The following is a 19,989-nucleotide window of genomic DNA, read 5'->3' on the forward strand; positions in this document are numbered from 1 at the left end:
TATTATTTCAATTCTTTTATTTATTAAATATTTTAAATTATTTATTATTAAAGATAAAATTCTTTTTTTTTTTTGAAAATACACAAATTTTTAAGTAAACAATTTTGTGGGATAAAAAAACAAAATGGACGATTATTTTTCTTGAGTTGGTCCAATAAATTATTCTTTTTTTGGTTTTTTAAAAAAATATTTTTCCTACCATATGTTACTTTTTCAAGTAAGCAAATGTGATATGTAACAGCACTGAATTATTCAGGGTCGTTCTCTTAAATCACGTCAGATTTTTTTTTTTTTACAAGACCCAAAAAAGGAATAGTACGATAATATTTTATGTAAGATCGTGAGAAAGTATTTCAAACTAAAAAAAAAGAAAATATTTCCATTTTTAGGAAATTCAGACTATTTTCTATATTGGTAACTTTTAAATTTGGAACTTTAAGTTATTTATAAAAAAAATTAAAGAAAATGGTACAAAAAATTTTATTTGATATTCAATGAATAATTTTTTCCATTTTACAGACAATTTCAATTCATTTCGTATTTATTTATGTTTTAATTTTTAGATGAAATATAAATAAATTCTTTTTTTTCTATTTTTTTTTTAATTTACAAGTTTAGAATAATTTACTAAAAACTTAATTTAGATTTTGAAATTTACTTGAATTTTCGAGGTTTTGAATTTTTTTTTCCTATTTTGAATCCAGTTGTTTAATCACATTTGAAAATAATTTCAATGACTATTAATTATTTGAATATCATTTAAATTATTTTATTAAGTAATTATTTGGTTGAGTAACTAAAAATGTTTTCAATTATTCGATTTGAAATTTAATTTAATTTCAATTACTTTTACTTGATTGAAGAATTAAAAAGTTTTAATAATTTGAAAAATTGAAAATATTTTCAATTTAAAGTAATTAAAATTATTTTACTAAATAATTCAATATTTCAATGTAATAGTTTAGTTTTAATAATTTGATTTAATGTTTGAATATAATTTCAATTTAAATTATTAAAAAAATTGAAGTTCAATTTTCAAGATAATTTTATTTATTTTATTAATTATTTGCAGATATTAAATAACTTTAAAAAAAAAATGAAAAATGGTACAAAATTTTTATTTCAATATTAATAAATAATTTTTTTTTACATTTTACAGATAATTTTAATTAACTTTTATTTAAATTAGAAGCTTACTTGAATTCTAAAGAAGAATTTTTTTTCCTGCAATTTTTTGGCAATTGGTAATTACTTTAATAAAAAAAAAATTTATTAATTGAAAAATTATCGATGTAGAAGATAATTGAAAAGCTACTTCCAAAACACTTCTGTACAATCAAAATTTCTTCGTCTCTTAAGTAGTCTTCTCTGCACTTATCCCACATCTGGATCCCTCCTCCAAGAAGCTATTTATTCCTTCAAGTGTATGTATACGAAGACTCTCTTACAATTTCTGGTATCACACATGTACATACGAGATTTAAGTTCCCTATAAGCTGCCGCGCCGTATAGAAGCAAGTTTCAACGAAAGGGAAGGTTTCTCGTCTCAAAACGAAAACAAGATTCAAGCCGCTCAGTTGTATTTTATCAGTCGGCGAATTCACGTGTGTATCTTTTAATAGAAAAAAAAAAAAATTCTCTTCATTCCAGCAAACGATCGAGAAATACTGATGAATATTAATAAATAGACGCGACAATTCTTCAATGTCAGTTAAAAATTACATCTCAACAAGGATCACAAATAAAAAGAGTGTGTGGGATTATTGCCAAGATTTATCGAGCTAATCAGTATTTTAAAATGAGAGTTTAAAACTTTTACTCGTGAGCTTTTGCAAATCTTCAAAAAAAAAAAAAAAGAAATTTAGAAATATACAAAATCTTATTTTCAGTTTGAAAGTTAATTTTTCTTCACTATGACGGGAAAATATTTCCTATTGATGATAATAATTCTATGGAGCGGAATTCCTGGATTTTTATTTCAGGATTTTAGACGATTTTTGGATAATTCGAACCAATTGTGTCCTCGTGAATGTAGCTGTTCATTTTCAACTGTCAGATGTACTTTTCGAAAATTGACATATATTCCTCGAGTTTCAGGTAGCACTACTGTCCTGTAAGTAAAAGAAAATTTAAAAATTATTTTTCTCTTCAATAAAATTCGAAATTAAAAATCACGTTTTTTAAAAATATAAAACATTTTTTTATTAATTGCAAAAAAAAAATTTATTATAATAAAAAGGGGGAATTGACTCTTCATTTAGTTCAATGTCCTTATAATAAATTGAAATCGAATCTTAATTTTTTTTTCTGTCAGCAATTCATTCGTTGAATTCTTCAAACGCGACTTGAGATTTATAATTATGAAACGTGCCTTAAACAAACTTTGAAATGAAGAGTGTTAAAACGTGCGAAATTATTCACATCCGGAGGGTCATTTTTTTTTCTTTTTTTAAACAAACCTTGAATTTCTATTTCAGGAAAATTAAACAAAAACTATTTCTCCGAATCAATATTTTCGATAATTTTTTTAAATAAAAAATTTTTTTATTTGTATATTTAAAAATTAATAATATATACAATTTTTCTTTTTTAGAGATCTGAGATTCAACGAAATAGTCAACATTGCGTTGGGAAATTTTGAAAATTTAAAAAATCTCCATACTCTACTATTGAATGACAATTTATTGAGATATTTACAAAAAGATGCATTCTATGGATTAGAAAATTTGAAAATATTATATTTATTTAAAAATCAAATTGAAAACATTGAGCCTGGTGTATTTGATAATTTACCAAAATTAGAGCATCTCTATCTTCATTACAATTACTTAACGGAGATAAGAAAAGGCACATTTAACAATTTGCCAGCGTTGCAAAAAATTTCCCTTCAAAATAATGATATTCGTCGAATAGAATTTGATGCATTTCATAATATTGGATCTAATTCACGTTTACAAATAGACAGTAAAGCATTGGAATGTACCTGTAATTTAATATGGTTAATTGAACATATTAAAAAAAGGCCTTCAAATGAAATAAATGCCGTATGTGATTCTCCCGCTGATATGAAAGGAAAACGTCTCGATGCAATGTCATATGATGATTTTCATTGTTGTGAGTATTATTTTTTTTTTTCACCATTTTTTCTTGCAAAAGGTGAATTTAATATTTCCGGGAAAATCAAAAAATTTGTATATGGATTTTCAAAAAAAATTATTAGATTTTTTTCTCAAATTTTAAATCATTTAATTGATATTATCTTTAAATATTAAATCGAATATAGATTACCTATATTCAATTATTATATAATAATAAAATGCTTGGTCTGTCCTTCTGTCCTAACTTGAAGTTGGCCTTTTCTGATTTCACGTGTTTTTTTGAATAGTAATCTTATGACGTGTCAAATTTTGACAATTCTTTTTCTCATTTTTGCCAAAGTTGTATAATTGTGTTTCCAAATTTCGGAATAAATTTTTTTAAAATTCCAAATTCGAAAATTCAATTCACGAAGCTGAAGTACACAACGTTTACCAACGAAATTTTTTTTAAAGTTGTATATTGATTCAAAAATTGTATACAAATACAAAAAATTTATGATGAGAAAAAAGAAGCGCCAGGAAATTTCGTACAAGATAGTAATTTGAAAAAAATTTATTTTTAAAAATTAATTTTTAAGGTACCAGGCGCCAACGAATACCTATTAAATATTAATTATAAAAACACAGGCCTCGAATCAACTTAAAGACACAAAAAAGTCGTTTTAGTCGATTTATATTCCAAAAAAAGTGGATTTGTTTTTTATTTTAACAAAAATATTTTACAGATTTTTAAATAAAAATTTTTAATTAATAATAATCCTTTTCGAAGGGTTAAAGTTGAAATTTTTAGAAATAATTAAATTTCAAAAAATATTGTTAATTTTCAAACAATTATTAAATTTTACAGAAATAAAAATAATTTATCAAACAATTTTTGGAAAACATTTTTTAAATTTAATTGAATTTTCAAAGATTTAAAATTGAGATTTTTGAAATTAATTGAAACTTTAAGTGATTTATAATTAAAATTTTAGATGATTTCACTAAAAATTTAATAGAAAATGCGGACAAAATACAATAATTTGAAAATCATTTTTAATTGAAAAATGGTTTCAGATAGTTGAAATTTCAAAGAATATTATTAAAATAGTTAAAAATAATTGAATTTCCTTAGAGTTATAATTGAAATTATTAAACTTCAAAAAAAAAATTTTCGATGGAAAATTTTAGAAATAATTAAATTTTAGATGCTTTTAAATTTAAATTATTGAAAATTCAATTAATTTTTAATTCAAATTTTTGAGAATAATGAAATTTTATTTAATATTAAATTTGGAAAATAATTGAATTTCAATTCATTTTGAATTGAAAATTTTGGGAAATAATTGAATTTTAATTGAAATTTTGGATAATAATTTAATTTAAGTTCATTTTTAATTGAAAATTTGGATAATTAATTTTGAATAGAAATTTTAGAAAATAATTGAATTTTATTTCATTTTAAATTGAAAACTTGGTAAATAATTAAATTTTAAATTGAAAATTTTTGATAATTATTGGATTTTTAATTGATTTTGAATTAAAATTTCGGGTAATAATTGAATTTTAGTTTATTTTGAATTGAAATTTTTAAAAAATAATTCAATTTTATTGTGATATATTTTTTTTAAATTATAAACAATTGTTAAATTTCATAAAAATTTTAATTGAAAAATAATTTTGATAAATTGAATTTGTGATGTATTTCATTAAAATTATTAAAAATAATTAATTTAGTGAAGAATCATTTTAGTTAAAAATTTGTTAAATAATTGAATTGAAGAAGATCTGAAGAAGATCTGCATTTTATACTAAAAAAATGTATTTTTATACATTTTTTTCAAATGTAAAAAAAAAATGTCGCATTTTATTAAAAGAAGTCGATAAAAGTCGTATTTTTGAAAAAAGTCGGAAAAAGTCGTATATTCCGAGGCCTGTAAACATATAATTTTCATTATTATCATTTAATATGTTATAATATTCTAATAAATTAAATTATTATTGATAATATTAATCTTTAATTTCTTTATAACAAACAATTAAATACTTAATTTGGCGCGTTTGCGCGCGTTTAATTTTGCTAGTTTTTCTATAAAATATTTGAAAATCTTCTATTATTTACTTTAAAAAAATTTTAATTATCTTTGAAAATATTCAATTAAATTTCACGTATTATTAAATAAAAGAAGTGTTTAGATTAAAATTTAAAAAAAAAGAAAAGAGAGTAAAATACAAGAAATAAAACAAACATAGCGAAGAATGAAATCTCATATATTACTTAAAAAAGAGAATACAAAATATTGATGATTACATAATAATATAAAATATCGCTCATTAAATTTGAAGAATTGAAAAAGTTCATATAAGAAAAACATTTTTTATAACAATAATCAACTTACTAGATAAGCGTAGACATTTAAACTATTTAATTTTATTAACATCGTCTAGACTCCTGAGTTGAATTATGGGACTATCATTTTCCTGACGACAATGGACTATCCCTTTTGACCGCCATACACTTTTTATTTTGTTCTCTCGCATTAGACTACAGGCAGTTGTAAAGATCTTGCGGTTTAATGGTGAAAATGCACTGTGTATATAAATAGGAAACTTTTCTTCCGAACCCCATCCAATGTCGATAGTAGAAAAATATTTGTATTTCTTTCTTTGTTCAATTAATTCGTTTTTTAAATCCGCACGAGATAATTTCACAAATAGAATAGATTTAAAAGCTGTCGAAGTTCTGCTATATGCTTTATTAAAGCGACTAATAGTCAAAATATCATTTTTATTAATTTCTACTCCTAGATTATGACATATATCAATAAAAATTTTATAAACATCTTCGTTTAATTTTTCAGGAATCCCACATATTTCCAAGGAAGTACAAAGTGATGTTTGTTTTTCCTTATTAAAATCAATTTCAAAAGAATTCATCTTCGATTTTAACTCTTTCATTTCTTTTTTGATATTTTTTAAGGACTTAGATTGTGAATCCACAAATGGTTCTAATAAATTTAAGCGTCTAGAATTTTCATAAATTTCATTTTTCACAGATGCCATGACAACGTTAAGATCGGAGTTTAATTTACTTTGTTCAGATTCAATCTCTTTTCCATCTACCATTTGACTCTCGAATTCTGTCATTTGATTCTTGATATCAGAGATAGCTGTTGGTAAAGGAGTTTAATAAAATATTAAATCAAATATAATCGAAATTTTATTCAATTTTTCTATAAAATATTTGAAAAAATTTTCAATTATTGAATTTAAAAAATTGAAATTATTTTCAAAAATATTGAATTAAATTTCATATATCATTAAATATTTAATTACATAGGTAAATTATCTTCAAATAATTTAAAAATTTCTTTAATAACGCAATTAAAATTTTATTCAGTTATTCTAATTAATTAATTGAAATTTTATTGACTTATTCTATCCAGGTAATTGAATATCTTTAAAAATAATGAAAAAAGAAATAATTGAAATTATCTCTAAATGACAAATTTTAATAATTAAAATTATCTTAAAATACTGAATCAAATTGTTAAAATTATTTTCAATTATTAATATTTTTTAATAAAATAATTGAAAATATTTTCATTTATTCAATCAGAAAACTGAAATTGTCTTCAAATATTTAATTAATTAAAAATTCCTACAATTATTAAATCAAATAATTGAATATCTCTAATATTGATTATTAAAATAATTGAATAACTTCAGATAAAAAATAAAATAATTGAATAACTTCAAATAATCGATAAAATTATTGAATATTTAAGAATAATAAATATAATTGAAATTATTTTCAAATTTTTTAATAAAATAATAAAAAATTATCTTCAATTTTTCAAAAAAAAATTTGAAATTTTTTTAAAATATAAAATGTTAATAAATATATGTTCGTATAATCATATAATTGAAATTATCTCCAAATATTCAATAAAATAATTAAATATTTCCTAATAATTAATAAAATATAAAATAATTTAAATTATTTTCAAATATTAAATAAAATAATTGAAACTATCTTCAAATATTAAATTAAAAAAAAAATGAGTCTTAATCTAAATTAAAGTTTCAAAAAATATTTAAAACTAAATTTAAAATTTTTTATATTAAAATTTGTGATTTTAATTTTTTGAGAACAAAAAACCTTTTTATTATTTATGTAAAAAAAATTATAATTTGTACTATGCTTGTAAATTATAATGAATAATTGTAATTATAATTATATTTTTTTATTGCGACTACAAAATCGATTTTTTTTAAAGTGGAAAATATTGAATTAAATTTCACGTATCATTAAATATTTAATTAAATATGTAAATTATTTTCAAAAAATGAATAAAATTAATTAAATAAATGAATTTATCAATTTTTTATCAAATTATTGAAATTGTATTCACTTATTCTATCAGATAATTGAATATCTTGAAAATAATGAAGAAAATAATTGAATATCTTCAAAGAATGAATAAAATAATTGAAATTATCTTCAAATGTAGTTAATTATTAATTTAGTAAAAAACATTTTTTTTATTATAACTAAATTTTGTCATAAAAAAGAGGAAAATCACGAGAATTGAATTAAATATTATTTTCAGCGAAACCAAAAATCATGAAAGAGCCAGAAGACACGACAGTCGGTGTGGGTGAAACAATTATTTTTCACTGTAAAGTCTCAGGTGATCCGGCACCGGATGTAAAATGGATGCGAGACTCAACAGAAGTTGCAATTGACGGTGAACGCTATCAAATACAAGATGATGGTACATTGACAATTTTCGATGCCAATGAAAATGACAATGGAAATTACGAATGTATTGCACACAATGACATGGGATTTACAAATTCACGTAGAGCAAGAGCTCTAATAACAGCGTCTGAATTTCTTCGATTCATTGAAATTCCAATTTCACAAACAGTTGAAGCTGGTGTCGATGTTACATTCACCTGTAGAGTCGAGGGTGAACCATCACCACATGTTGAATGGTGGAAAAATGGACGATTAATTTTAGCGGGTGGTCGTTTTCAATTTGATGATAGTGGATCAATATTAAAAATCGAAGCAGTCAAACAAAGTGATTCGGCACGTTATATTTGTCGTGGAAAAAATATTGATGGTCTCGCAGAGACAAGTGCCGATTTAACAGTTCTTCAGGAGGATTTTCGACCACCGGAAATGACATATCAACCACAGGATATGGAAGTGGAGAATGGTGCTTCAATTGAAATTCCCTGTCGAGCTCGAGGTAATCCCAAACCAACGATTCAATGGAAAAAAGATGGAATTGCTCTCGATTCGAATAGAAATATTCCACTTGATCGAAATCGTTTTCGATTGTCCAAAGGTGGAAGTCTTTATTTATACAATATCACCGTTCAGGATGCTGGAAGGTATTATTTAATTTTATATTTGTATTTTTAATTAAATAATTAATATTTATATAATAATACTAATAATAATAATTAAAAAAAATAATAATGATAATAAATAGTAATAATAATTAAATTAATTATACGTTAATTTTATTTAGATATGAATGTTCAGCGATTAATGAACATGGACGTGCGACTGGACAGGCGCTTTTACAAATTCGTAAAACAGAAACGAGTGATGCAATTGTTTTGCGAGCATTTCAAGAAGCAAGAAGTGAAATTGATCGTGCTATTAATAATACTTTGCAATCATTATTTAATGGTGATTCGAAACATTATAAAGATCTTTTTCGATTATCGAGATTTCCTCCCGCCGAGGGAAGAGCAGCAGCTCGACCTGCTGAATTATTTGAGAGAACATTGCAAAATATTCGTCGTCTTGTGAAAAGTGGAACTACTGCCAATGTTACTGATCAATTTATCTATGAGGAAATTCTCACACGCGAACAGGTAGAAAATTTTATTTTGAATTGTTTAAATTTCTATATTTCCAAATTTTTATTATTTCAGGGATCACAATTTTTTCTCTATTTTTCTCATCTACTTTTCTAGTTTTCACCATTTTTATTTTATTTTATTTTTTTTTTGTTAATTCAATTCAATTAATTTAGATGTTCCATTTAATTTAAAAATTATTAAAATTTCAATCAATACAAGTTTGACTAGGGAAAATAAAAAAAATTATTTGAATTCTAATTTTAATTCATTTTAAATTAATTAACTAATTTAAATTATATTAAATTTTTAAACAATTACAATTTTTCTAATTTAAAAATTCAAACTTTTTTAAATTAGAAAAATTGTAATGGTTTAAAAATTTAATATAATTTAAATTAGTTAATTAATTTAAAATGAATTAAAATTAGAATTCAAATAATTTTTTTTATTTTCCCTAGTCAAACTTGTATTGATTGAAATTTTAATAATTTTTAAATTAAATGGAACATCTAAATTAATCAACATTTAACGTACGATCTAAATAACAATTTATTTTTAATCAACTTTAAATTCAAACGATGAAAACTAATATTTATGAAAATTTACAATTGATTTTAATTTCTTTAAATTTTTTTTCAAAATTTTAATACCTAAATCCTAATATTTTACGGTTAAATAATTTTTATTAGTAGAAATTTTAAGATTCTAAATTTTTACATTTTTATCACATTTTTAAATTGAACTTTAATTTTCAATACATATTCAAAATGAAATCAATTAAAATTTTAGTAAAATAAAATTTTAATTAATTCAAATTGAAGTACATTTAAATAGTTCTGATTTTTAATGGTAATTTTTTTTAATTTCAATATATTTATTTATATACTTATCTTATCTACTTCTTAGTTATCTAAATAAATATTGTAAATTGAAATTACTCTAAATTTTAATTGACACCGAAATTATAACAATTTTTATGACATCAAATTTCTATTTAGCAGAATTTCAAAAAGTAAATTTTATATTGAATCAAAATTTGTAAAAAATATTTGTTGAAAAAATAATAAAATAAAGGGAGAAAATAAGTTAATTTAGGTGTTTTAGATATTTTTCTTAATCTAAATGGAGAAAAAGGGGGAAAAGGTTAAAAAAAAAAAATAGGATTTAGGTAAAAAAAAGAGACGAAGTGAAATTTCTGAAATTTTAATTCATTTATAATTTTAATCAATCTCAAATTTATTCAATCGTTTTAAATCCCAATTTTTTAAATTTTAATCAATTTAAATTTCTCTAATGATTCAAATTTTAATAAATTCTGATTTGTATAGGTAACAATTGATATTAAAGAAAATTTTAATCGTTTATAAATTGAATTTATATAAATTTTAAAATTGACACCGAAATATAAGAATTTTTGTTATATCAAATTTCTATTTAGAAGAATTTTAAAAAGTAAAATACTGAATCAAATTTTGTAAAATTTAATATTTATTGGAAAATTAATAAAATAAAGGGAGAAAATACGTTAATTCAGGTGTTTTAGATATTTTTCTTAATCTAAATGCAGAAAAAGGGGGAAAATGTTAAAAAAATAGGATTTAGGTAAAAAAAAGAGACGAAGTGAAATTTCTGAAATTTTAATTCATTTATAATTTTAATCAATCTCAAATTTATTCAATCGTTTTAAATCCCAATTTTTTAAATTTTAATCATTTTAAATTTCTCTAATTATTCAAATTTTAATAAATTCTGATTTGTATAGGTAACAATTTATATTAAAGAAAATTTTAATCGTTTATAAATTGAATTTATATAAATTTTAAAATTGACACCGAAATATAAGAATTTTTGTGATATCAAATTTCTATTTAGAAGAATTTTAAAAAGTAAAATACTGAATCAAATTTTGTAAAATTTAATATTTATTGAAAAATTAATAAAATAAAGGGAGAAAATACGTTAATTTAGGTGTTTTAGATAATTTTCTTAATTTAAATAGAGAAAAAGGGGAAAATGGTTAGAAAAAATTGGATTTAGATATAAAAATAGACAAAGAATCCTGAAATTTTAATTTACTTATAATTATAATTAATTTCAAATTCAATCGTTCTAGTTTTTAATCTTTCAGAATTTTAATCAATTAAAATTTTAATAAATCTTAATAATTTCCATAGATAATAATTTATATTATTATCTATTTGTAAATAAATAAATAAATATTCAGGAAAATTTTAATCTATAAATTTAATTTGTTTAAATAAATAAAATTTTCAACACGATTGATTCTAATTTTAACTAATCTTACACCCAGAGAAATGATTTATTTGAACCAAATAAAATATATTTGAATTAAATAAACGTATATTTGTCTCAGAGCCTACTAACTTATTTATTTGACGTAAATAAAAATTTTATTTGTCAGAAATAAATTTTTTTTTGGCTCAAATAAATTTTTTATTTCAATGAAATGAAATATATTTGCAACAAATAAATGAGTTAGTAGGCTCGGAGACAAATATACCATTTTTCTGAGTGTAATATAAAAATGATCTAAGCTTTACGAAAATAAAAATTAGAATTTTTATTGAAAAATCAATTGATAGAAATTTTGATACTTTTCTAAATTGAAGGAAATTGTAAATTTTCAATATAATTCGTTTGACACTCGAATTAAAAAAATTTCTAATAGAATAAAAATCATTTATCATTTATTTATTTATCATTTAATAGGGTTTAATTTTTTTTCAACAATTATTTTTTTTTGTCAACTTTTTATCACCTATTTTCGGAAAATAACTCCCATTTTAAATAAACAAAAAAAAAACCCCAGTTACTATTATCCCTGAAATAATTATTAAATTTTTCTTTATTTTCCAGATCGTAGAAATTGAAAGACTCTCTGGATGCACTGGCCATCGACGAAAGGACAATTGTAATAATTTATGTTTTCATAAACGTTATCGTACAATTGATGGTAGATGTAATAATTTCGATAATCCAACATGGGGCTCATCCTACACGGGTTTTCGACGAATTTTAAAGCCAATTTATGAAAATGGTTTTTCCACACCCGTTGGTTGGGACAAGACAAAACTCTACAATGGTCATCGTAAACCAGCGGCACGTTTAGTTTCCACATCATTGATATCAACACACAATATCACTTCGGATAATTCAATAACACATATGGTGATGCAATGGGGACAATTTTTAGATCATGATCTCGATCATGCACTACCGGCAGTTTCAAGTGAAACATGGGATGGTATTGATTGTAAAAAATCGTGTGACAATGCACCGCCATGTTTTCCCATGGAGGTACCACAAAATGATCCTCGTGTTACTAATCGAAGGTGTATTGATTTTTTTAGAACAAGCGCCGTTTGTGGTTCAGGTGAAACAAGTATTTTATGGGGTAAATTAACACCAAGAGAACAATTAAATCAATTGACGAGTTATTTAGATGCATCGCAAGTTTATGGTTACGACGATGATGTAGCAAGAGATTTAAGAGATTTCACCAGTGATCGTGGATTATTGCGTGAAGGTGCAATATTTCCCAATAGAAAAGCATTGCTTCCTTATGCATCAAATGGTCAATTTGTTGATTGTCGACGTGATCCTTTGGAAAGTTCAATAAATTGTTTTTTGACTGGTGATTTTCGTGCCAATGAACAAGTGGGATTATTGGCGATGCATACAATTTGGATGCGTGAACATAATCGTATTGCACGAAGACTTTTTGAAATAAATCCACATTGGAGGGGTGAGAAAATTTATCAGGAAACGAGAAAAATTGTTGGCGCTGAAATGCAACGAATTACATTTAATAATTGGTTGCCAACAATACTTGGTGATTATTTGCCATTATATCGTGGTTATAATTCAAAATTAGATGCAACGATATCGAATGTTTTTGCAACGGCTGCACTTCGATTTGGTCATTCATTAATACAGCCACGTTTGGAAAGATTGAATGATAATTTCTCCTCAATTCCACAGGGTCCATTGGAGCTTAGAGATGCATTTTTTTCACCATGGCGATTAGTTGAGGAAGGTGGTGTTGATCCATTAATTCGTGGTATGTTTGCAACAGCAGCTAAACTAAAATTACCAGAGCAAAATCTTAATATTGAATTAACTGAACAATTATTTAGAGTTGCACACGCTGTTGCTCTTGATCTTGCCGCTATGAATATTCAACGTTCACGTGATCATGCATTACCTGGTTATAATGATTGGCGAAAATATTGTAATATGACAAATGTTGAAACATTTGATGATTTGAAAAATGAAATTACAAATGAAAGAGTACGTGAAAAATTACATGAACTCTATGGACATCCGGGAAATATTGATATTTGGGTTGGTGGTATTTTGGAGGATCAATTACCAAATGCAAAAGTTGGACCACTTTTTAAATGTCTTCTTACTGAACAATTTCAAAGAATGAGAGACGGTGATAGATTTTGGTATGAGAATCCAACGACATTTAAAAATGATCAACTTGAACAGATAAAATTGACAAATTTTGCAAGAATATTGTGTGATAATGGTGATAATATAACGAGAATACAAAAAGATATTTTTCATTTGCCAAATGATGAAAATCCACTTTTATCTTGTGATGATATACCATCATTAGATTTACGTATGTGGAATGAATGTTGTGAAGATTGTCAAGATCAGGAGAATATTATTTCACGATCTAGAAGAAGTACAATGATAAGATATTCGAATAGAGAGAATTTAATGAAAAAATTTAATTTCAATGAGAATTTAAATCGTGAGGAAAAAATGGAATTTATCCATCATTTAATGACAGAAAATGATGAGAAAAATGAATTATTAAAAAAATTGACAAATGAAATGACGGATAAAATGGTTGAAATTAAATCATTACTCGAGGAAATTGAAGAAGAATATTATAAATAAATTTTCATGTTTGGATTTTATGATAGGAAATATTTTTTAATTATAGGTTTGTAAAGAAAATGTACTACTTTTCGATTTATGAAATTGCTTTTAAATTGTACCAGAAGCATTTAATTAAATTGTATTTCTATTGTGCCATGTTAAATATATTTTTTACTTTAAATATAAGTTTTATTATTTTTTGTATTGAGAAAAAAGAATTCCTTAATGCAATTAATATTTATTGCAATTATTAAGTAAATGTTTTTATTTTAATAATTATTTTTTTTTATATTGATTCAGAAACTAAAAATAAAATTACCTGAAACTAATTTTAATTAAAAAAAAAAGAGAAAATTTAAGAACCTATGAATTTGGTATGTTGACCTCGAGCGACGATGGCACCTCCTTCTTTCATTTTGAGCTCAGCCTCAAGATACGCAAGAGTTTTTCCTGACCTTATAGTTCTGGCGTCTATTATTAAATTATCTCCAGGAAAAGCTGCTTTCATAAACCTTAACAAAATAATATTACTGCATTTTTAATTTTATATTTTTACAATTTTTGTTATTTTAAATAATAATATAAAATAATAATAGTAAAATATTTTATACTGCAATATTAAAAACAAGAATTTAATAAATTCATTTAAAAATTAATATTTTACAATGTATGAAATATTATTTTTATTTACTTACGAGACGTTTAAATTTACTGAAACACCGGGATTTCCACTTCCTTGTGATACTAAAGCATAAGTTGTTATACAATCAATTAATGTTGAAGTAAATCCACCATGAAGTGATCCTCCTAAATTTGTATGTTCCTCATCGACTGTAAATTCTGCTTTACAATTTCCACCTTCGGCAGATATTAATTTCACCTGAAAATATATTCTAATGTTATTACAAGAAAGGTGATTGCTATTTTTATAATTCATTTTTTAAATATAATAAATAAATAATAATATTAATATCAAATAATATTCCTAAAATATAAAATGTTTTCTTATTATTTTGCTCTGAATTTTCGTCATGTTACGTAAGTGCGTTTATTATTTATTTGCACTTTTGTGTTATATAAAGAAAAACTATTTCATATTTATTCTAGAAATTATTCTAAAAATAGTAATTATACTCACATTTTTTAAACATCTTCCAAAAGTAGCTGAACTTTTTGTATTTTCGAAAAATATTTTTGCAAATTCAACAATTCGAGGAGTACCCATTGTGTTTTCTTTTTGGAAATTTTAATTATATTATTAATTTCTCAATTTTTTAAATCAAGTAAATAAATAAATATTATTTTAAAACTGAATTCTTTAAAGCGTGCACGCATTGATTAAATCATTAGTCATGTATTGAATATTTCAAGCTAATTTTGAAATTAAGAATTCATGCATTTTAAATTGAAATCTTTAAATAGCAAACAAATTTTGTCAAAAGTTTTTACGTTAAATGAATAAGAACAGTTTTTTAAATTGTAAATTTACACTAATAGAACAAATCTTAAATAAGACTAAAAATAATAAATATAACACCGACAAAATTATGCAATTATTTCAAAGAAAACATAATTTCCAAACTTTTTCTCTGTTATTAATATATTCCAAAGTTAAATTTCGGAAATTAAGAATAATTATAAATATAATTTATATAGTTTAATATTATTTAATAACTTTGTTGTGAAAAGTGAAAACTCTTTGAGGTTATGTTTTAATGTTTACGTTACGTAATTAATATGTAAGTCGGCATTTTTAAGTATAAGGTTGCACAACCTGCAATCAGCTGACAGTATTTAATTGTCAATCATAAGTGTTTTTATGTTTAAAATAATTCTAATTAATCTAAAATGTTAATTAAAACTTTGTCGAAGCAATATAAATTTCTTACTCGAAATTCAAGATTAAAAAATCCTTTAATCAATATTGATAGATTAGAAAATATCGAAATTCTATTTTGTTGCAATGTCAACAATTTTTCTAACTTATTTCCTTAACATAGTAAAGAAGAATATTTATTTTTTAACAGATAGGAAAAATCAATAAAATTTTATCAATTTGTATTTACCCGCAATTTTCCACGAACTGCGCATAGTTTTTGCGACCATTTGTCAATTGCAGACGACACGTTTTTTATTTACAGATAGTATTTGCAAATGTTGTGCGGGTAAAGTCTAACAAGTACCAATAACAGTGATGTAAAATAATTTTTTACATATAATTGCAAAAAATCTAGATTGTAATTTGCATAAAGTACAATAATGATTTATTATTATAAAATTAATTTAAAATTTACAAGTGATTTCATTGAAAGAAAATAGATTTAAAGGACACATATATGCTGCGTAATGTATGAAATATTTTTTAATGATTTCCTTTCTAAGTTATGTAAAAAAAAAATTATCAATTACGATTTTTTAAATTAAAACTTTTTCTTTATTAACAAAAATTTATTTTATATGACAATAGTGTAATCGTGATTATTTGAATAATGTAAATATATTAAAAAGAAAATTTATGACAGTGATAAAAAATATTGCTGGTGTAAAAAAAAAGAAAAACTAAATGTGATTTATTATCGACAAAGGATGAACGAGTCACGTTTTTCTTTAAATTTCGTAAGTATTTATTTTAATTCAAAGTTATTTTTCAAATAAGAAAAATATTTAATTTTTCAGTGCAAAGAGTTATCGGCAACAGGATTTATATTTATCATTTTAATTAAAATTTTGGATGTTATCATCTAAGAGGTTATCTAATGAAATTTTTATTTGCACATTATTTTGCCTTCTATTCTAGTTCTCAGGTTCGTAGCTAAATTTAAATTACATTAAGAGAATAATAATAAAATATTTAATACCTATTTTTATTAAATTATTTTACTGTGTTTTCCTTATATTTTAAATAATTTCGATTGAACTTTTTTATTTTAAATTTTTAAGTTCTTATTTCTAATCTAAATGAATTTCAGAGAATTCACATGTGAGAGGAGGAGAAATTTTTCAAAATTGCACAAATTACGAAAAACGGTGTTTTCTTAGAAGAAGAGTCCTATCACCATGTAGGGGATTGTTGATTAAAAAAAAAAAAAAAAAAAAAAATGGTGACTCATGTATTACCTTTATCACTGACGAAACGACGCTTTTTTATTATTATTTTTATCATCTCAGTACCATGGATTTTAAGTATCATGTCATCGCCAAATATGCAAGACGAAATGTTATTACAAACAAATATTGCAGAATTACAAACAAAATTGGAACATTTACATTCTAAATATATTATAAGTCAAGAAGAAATTCAATTATTGAGCCATCAATTGGCATTAATAACGGAAAATAATTATATTTTACCGGATTTTCAATTTTATATGAATAATACAATGCCAAATATGACGAGTATTAAATTGCCATCGATTTATAATTTTTTGCCACATTTTTTAAATGATCCAAATAGTTTGAGACCGGCATTTGTACAAAGTAAAGGACGATCTGGTGTAAGCATGATTCTTGGAGTTCCAACTGTTAAACGAGAGGTACAAAGTTATTTGTTAACAACCCTGAAGAACTTGATAGATCGCATGACTCCAGACGAATCCGCCGATACACTTATTGTAGTTTTAGTCGCTGAGGTAGGTTTTTTTAATGGCTTTTTAAAAAAAAATTTTTTCTTTTTTCACGCTACATTCTTTGAAAGATAGTAAATTTTCATTTTATATTCGTTTAGATTAGATTCGCAGTAAATTTTATTCTTTGAAATGTTAATGATTAGGATTTATTTTTAGCCTGACGCTGATTTTGTATCTTACATCGCGAAACAAATTGAAGTCCAGTGAGTAATATTTTTATAATAATTTTTCATTTTTATTTATTACTATTTAAAAAATTATTTTTTTTAAATTTTAGATTTCCCGAGGAACATGAAGCTGGTTTAATAGACGTAATAGCACCGTCTTCAGCTTATTATCCCGATTTCACGAAATTACGTGACAATCTCGGTGACAATCATCAGCGAGTGATTTGGAGATCGAAGCAAAATTTAGATTTTGCATTTCTCATGCTCTACGCTCAACGAAGGGGAATATTTTATGTGCAATTGGAAGATGATATTTTAGCGAAGAAAAATTTTATTTCAACAATGAAATCATTTGCATTACAAAAAGTTAGCGCTAAGGAAAATTGGTTTGTGTTGGATTTTTGCCAATTAGGATTCATTGGTGAATAATTTAATTTACTTTCAATAAAATTAATTTAATAAGTATTTTCCATTGCAAAAATTTTTTTTCAGTTTTTAAATTTAATTTTTTGTAAAATAGAAAATATTTTCCCCCTTTTTAGGAAAATTATTTAAATGTTCGGAATTACCCTGGCTGGTACAGTTTTTTCTTATGTTTTATAATGATAAACCTGTTGATTGGCTTTTGGATCATTTAATATCGACTAAAGTCTGTGGCCTTGACATGGATGTTGTAAGTATTTTATAATAATTAGTTACGTTCGTTTTTAATTAGTTTATTGTATATAATTAAATTAATATTAAATTAATATTAAATTAATATTATTTTTAATATTAATTAATATTCAATTAACGTTTGATTTAATATTTGTCAGAAACGTTGTAAAACGGCCAAAGCCAAATTATGGATCCATCACAAACCTTCGTTATTCCAACATGTTGGAACTCATTCGTCTTTAAAGGGCAAAGTTCAGAAATTAAAGGTATTTTTCATTAAAAAAATATATAATTGAAAATATGATTAAATTTTCTTAGTAATTAAAAAATATAATTTTTTTCAGGATAAACTATTTGGAAAGGTAACTCTATTCTACTCACATATAAATCCAGAAGCAATTGTCGAAACACAAATAAAACCTTACAAAAAGTTTACATTACAAAAAGCTTACAAAGGCGAAACATTTTTTTGGGGACTTTTACCACAACCTGGAGATCATTTAAAATTCAAGTTTATTTCTCCTATTTTTATAAAAAAGTAATTAATTTTTATTTCTATTTATTTATTTTTTATCTTAGAAAAAATTTAATCGTTAATTGTTTTATTTTAGATATTTATTTAGAAGTGGAAACGCTGAACATCCTTTAGATAAATTTTACAATACGACTGTTGAGATTCTTCCCAAGTCAATGATTACTCTAAATAGAAATTACAATAATGTGACAGAAGATGGATATATTATAATAGGAAAGTTTAATACTCTTGGAATTGCTAGTGGTTCGGTTGATAGAAATTTAGGAAAAATTTCAGCAATGCGTTTAACCGTTCATAGTGAAAGTGAAAATTGGGTGATTCTTTCTGAAGTAAGTTTTTTTTTTTTAAATAATTACTTTCTTTACAATTTCTTTTTTTCTCTTCTTTTTAAAGAAATGAATTAATTAATTATTAATTATTATTAATTTAATTAAAATTTAATAAATAGATTGAAATCGAGGAAGATCCAAGCTGACACACTACAAAGAATTGTATAAAGAATTGCTTTAAATTTAAGTTTCTATATACGTAAAACAATTTTGAATCCACTCAATGGTTGATGGACCCTCATGATGTTATTGATGTGCCTTTTATTTTTGTTGTAAAACAAATTTTCATCTCTGGAATCCACGATGTGATGTGATAAATATATAGATCTGTAATTTATTTTAATTTTACGATACTCTATTGCTCCACATTGTTTTAAAGAATTTTATTGTAATTATTATTATTATTATTATTATTATTATTATTATTATTATTATTATTATATTATATAATATAAAGATAAAGATAATATATGTAAAAGCCGACGACAAATGTACAAACCATACACAATAATTTTTAACGTCTATTTACCACTGTTTTTCAATTATGAGACAATTTTTTATCAATCAATTTTCATTAATTCCGTGAGATTATATAATTGTCAATGTATAAACACAAAAATTATATCTATATTGATAAACATGGTATTTATTAAATTTGGTATGTGAGACTTAATTTTTATTTGCTGTCTACTTTTGAAAAATATACATTTTATGAAAGTAATTGAGATTTTTTTTATTTCTATATTTTAAATTAAAAAAATTTTCGCGCCTCAGTTGAAGCATGCGCACAATGTA

General features: G+C 23.4%; 3 protein-coding genes across 7 annotated transcripts; 2 read left to right on the forward strand and 1 right to left on the reverse strand.

Moving 5' to 3' along the window:
* The first annotated feature begins 1,089 nt into the window (after positions 1-1,089).
* LOC127288698 (peroxidasin homolog) lies at positions 1,090-14,234 on the forward strand. Its single transcript, XM_051316310.1, has 5 exons — positions 1,090-2,113; positions 2,594-3,114; positions 7,691-8,483; positions 8,624-8,975; positions 11,841-14,234. The coding sequence occupies exons 1-5, from the start codon at positions 1,914-1,916 to the stop codon at positions 13,896-13,898; spliced, it is 3,924 nt and encodes a 1,307-aa protein (XP_051172267.1). The 5' UTR covers positions 1,090-1,913; the 3' UTR covers positions 13,899-14,234.
* On the reverse strand, positions 1,965-16,073 carry LOC127288703 (acyl-coenzyme A thioesterase 13-like). Of its 5 annotated transcripts, XM_051316316.1 has the most exons (6): positions 15,947-16,073; positions 15,019-15,113; positions 14,576-14,760; positions 14,244-14,392; positions 5,477-6,247; positions 1,966-2,111 (listed from the first exon to the last, which is right to left on the reverse strand). In XM_051316316.1, exons 1-5 carry the CDS (start codon positions 15,984-15,986, stop codon positions 5,499-5,501), a joined length of 1,218 nt encoding a protein of 405 aa, XP_051172273.1. In that variant the 5' UTR covers positions 15,987-16,073; the 3' UTR covers positions 1,966-2,111; positions 5,477-5,498. The 5 variants fall into 5 exon arrangements, with proteins under 5 accessions (XP_051172277.1, XP_051172273.1, XP_051172272.1 ...); XM_051316320.1 differs by lacking the exon at positions 5,477-6,247 and having other exon boundaries at positions 1,965-2,111; XM_051316315.1 differs by lacking the exon at positions 1,966-2,111 and having other exon boundaries at positions 5,332-6,247.
* Positions 16,074-16,347: 274 nt separating this feature from the next.
* Positions 16,348-19,867, forward strand: LOC127288700 (alpha-1,3-mannosyl-glycoprotein 4-beta-N-acetylglucosaminyltransferase B). The gene is made up of 10 exons (XM_051316312.1): positions 16,348-16,496; positions 16,557-16,684; positions 16,850-17,509; positions 17,663-17,709; positions 17,784-18,094; positions 18,216-18,346; positions 18,489-18,596; positions 18,675-18,868; positions 18,942-19,194; positions 19,314-19,867. The coding sequence occupies exons 3-10, from the start codon at positions 16,979-16,981 to the stop codon at positions 19,338-19,340; spliced, it is 1,602 nt and encodes a 533-aa protein (XP_051172269.1). The 5' UTR covers positions 16,348-16,496; positions 16,557-16,684; positions 16,850-16,978; the 3' UTR covers positions 19,341-19,867.
* Positions 19,868-19,989: the final 122 nt, after the last annotated feature.

The sequence above is a fragment of the Leptopilina boulardi genome, unplaced genomic scaffold, assembly GCF_019393585.1.
Source record: "Leptopilina boulardi isolate dan_hultmark-lab unplaced genomic scaffold, ZJU_Lbou_2.1 LbouV2_392, whole genome shotgun sequence".
Classification (NCBI taxonomy): domain Eukaryota; kingdom Metazoa; phylum Arthropoda; class Insecta; order Hymenoptera; family Figitidae; genus Leptopilina; species Leptopilina boulardi.